Source organism: Penaeus monodon, chromosome 21 (genome assembly GCF_015228065.2).
Source record: "Penaeus monodon isolate SGIC_2016 chromosome 21, NSTDA_Pmon_1, whole genome shotgun sequence".
NCBI classification, from domain to species: Eukaryota; Metazoa; Arthropoda; class Malacostraca; order Decapoda; family Penaeidae; genus Penaeus; species Penaeus monodon.
Genome location: NC_051406.1, coordinates 26,582,791 through 26,583,412, shown reverse-complemented (window position 1 = coordinate 26,583,412; position 622 = coordinate 26,582,791). Strand labels below are relative to the sequence as shown.

Below are 622 nucleotides of genomic sequence, written 5' to 3'. Positions count from 1 at the left end.
GCATACATGTATCTTGAATACAACTTACACAATTTCATATTTTTTAAAGATTTACATCTATATATATATCTCCTATGAAGCATTCAAAATACAACATAAGCCTAGGTCTATATTTACAAAGTGCTCTCACCTCAGAAGCAGTGAACATACTTGTGACCAGCTCTCCTCACTGTTGACAATGTACACCTTTCTACTGGCTGACTTGACTGACCACATGAGCCTGGCTGACTTGATTGCCTGGGCAATGGAGCAACTGTGGTATAGCAGTCCTCCTGTTACTCCCACACCCAGGAAGAGACCCATGGTTAATCCTGGGTGTTCGCGCAACCACATTACACTCATCGTGATGAGATATTGCAATCAATCACAATCTGCCATGAGGAGAGATATATTTGAATATGGATTGTAGCGGTGTTATTAGGACAATACTAATTAGTTGTATCATACTGTGATTCCCCTTCTCTTTTTCATAGACCTTGAAGACTTCCTTTGCTGTTGAAGATATTTGGAATATATCTTTCAAAGACAGAGGGCCCAAGAGAAACAGCTTTGGAACTTGTACTATTGGGCAGCATTTGTCACAACAAATAAAAATGCACTAATTTTCAGGAGTAAAGAAGCA

At 39.2% G+C, this 622-nt stretch overlaps 1 protein-coding gene across 1 annotated transcript in view; it reads right to left on the bottom strand.

The window, feature by feature from the left end:
- LOC119586391 (exonuclease 3'-5' domain-containing protein 2-like) overlaps window positions 1-394 on the bottom strand; it is a gene marked incomplete in the record, with an annotated part of 10,675 nt that extends 10,281 nt beyond the window's left edge. The window contains 1 exon segment of the mRNA XM_037935113.1: window positions 131-394. Within this exon segment, the coding sequence (XP_037791041.1) occupies window positions 131-342 (212 nt within the window).
- Window positions 395-622: the final 228 nt, after the last annotated feature.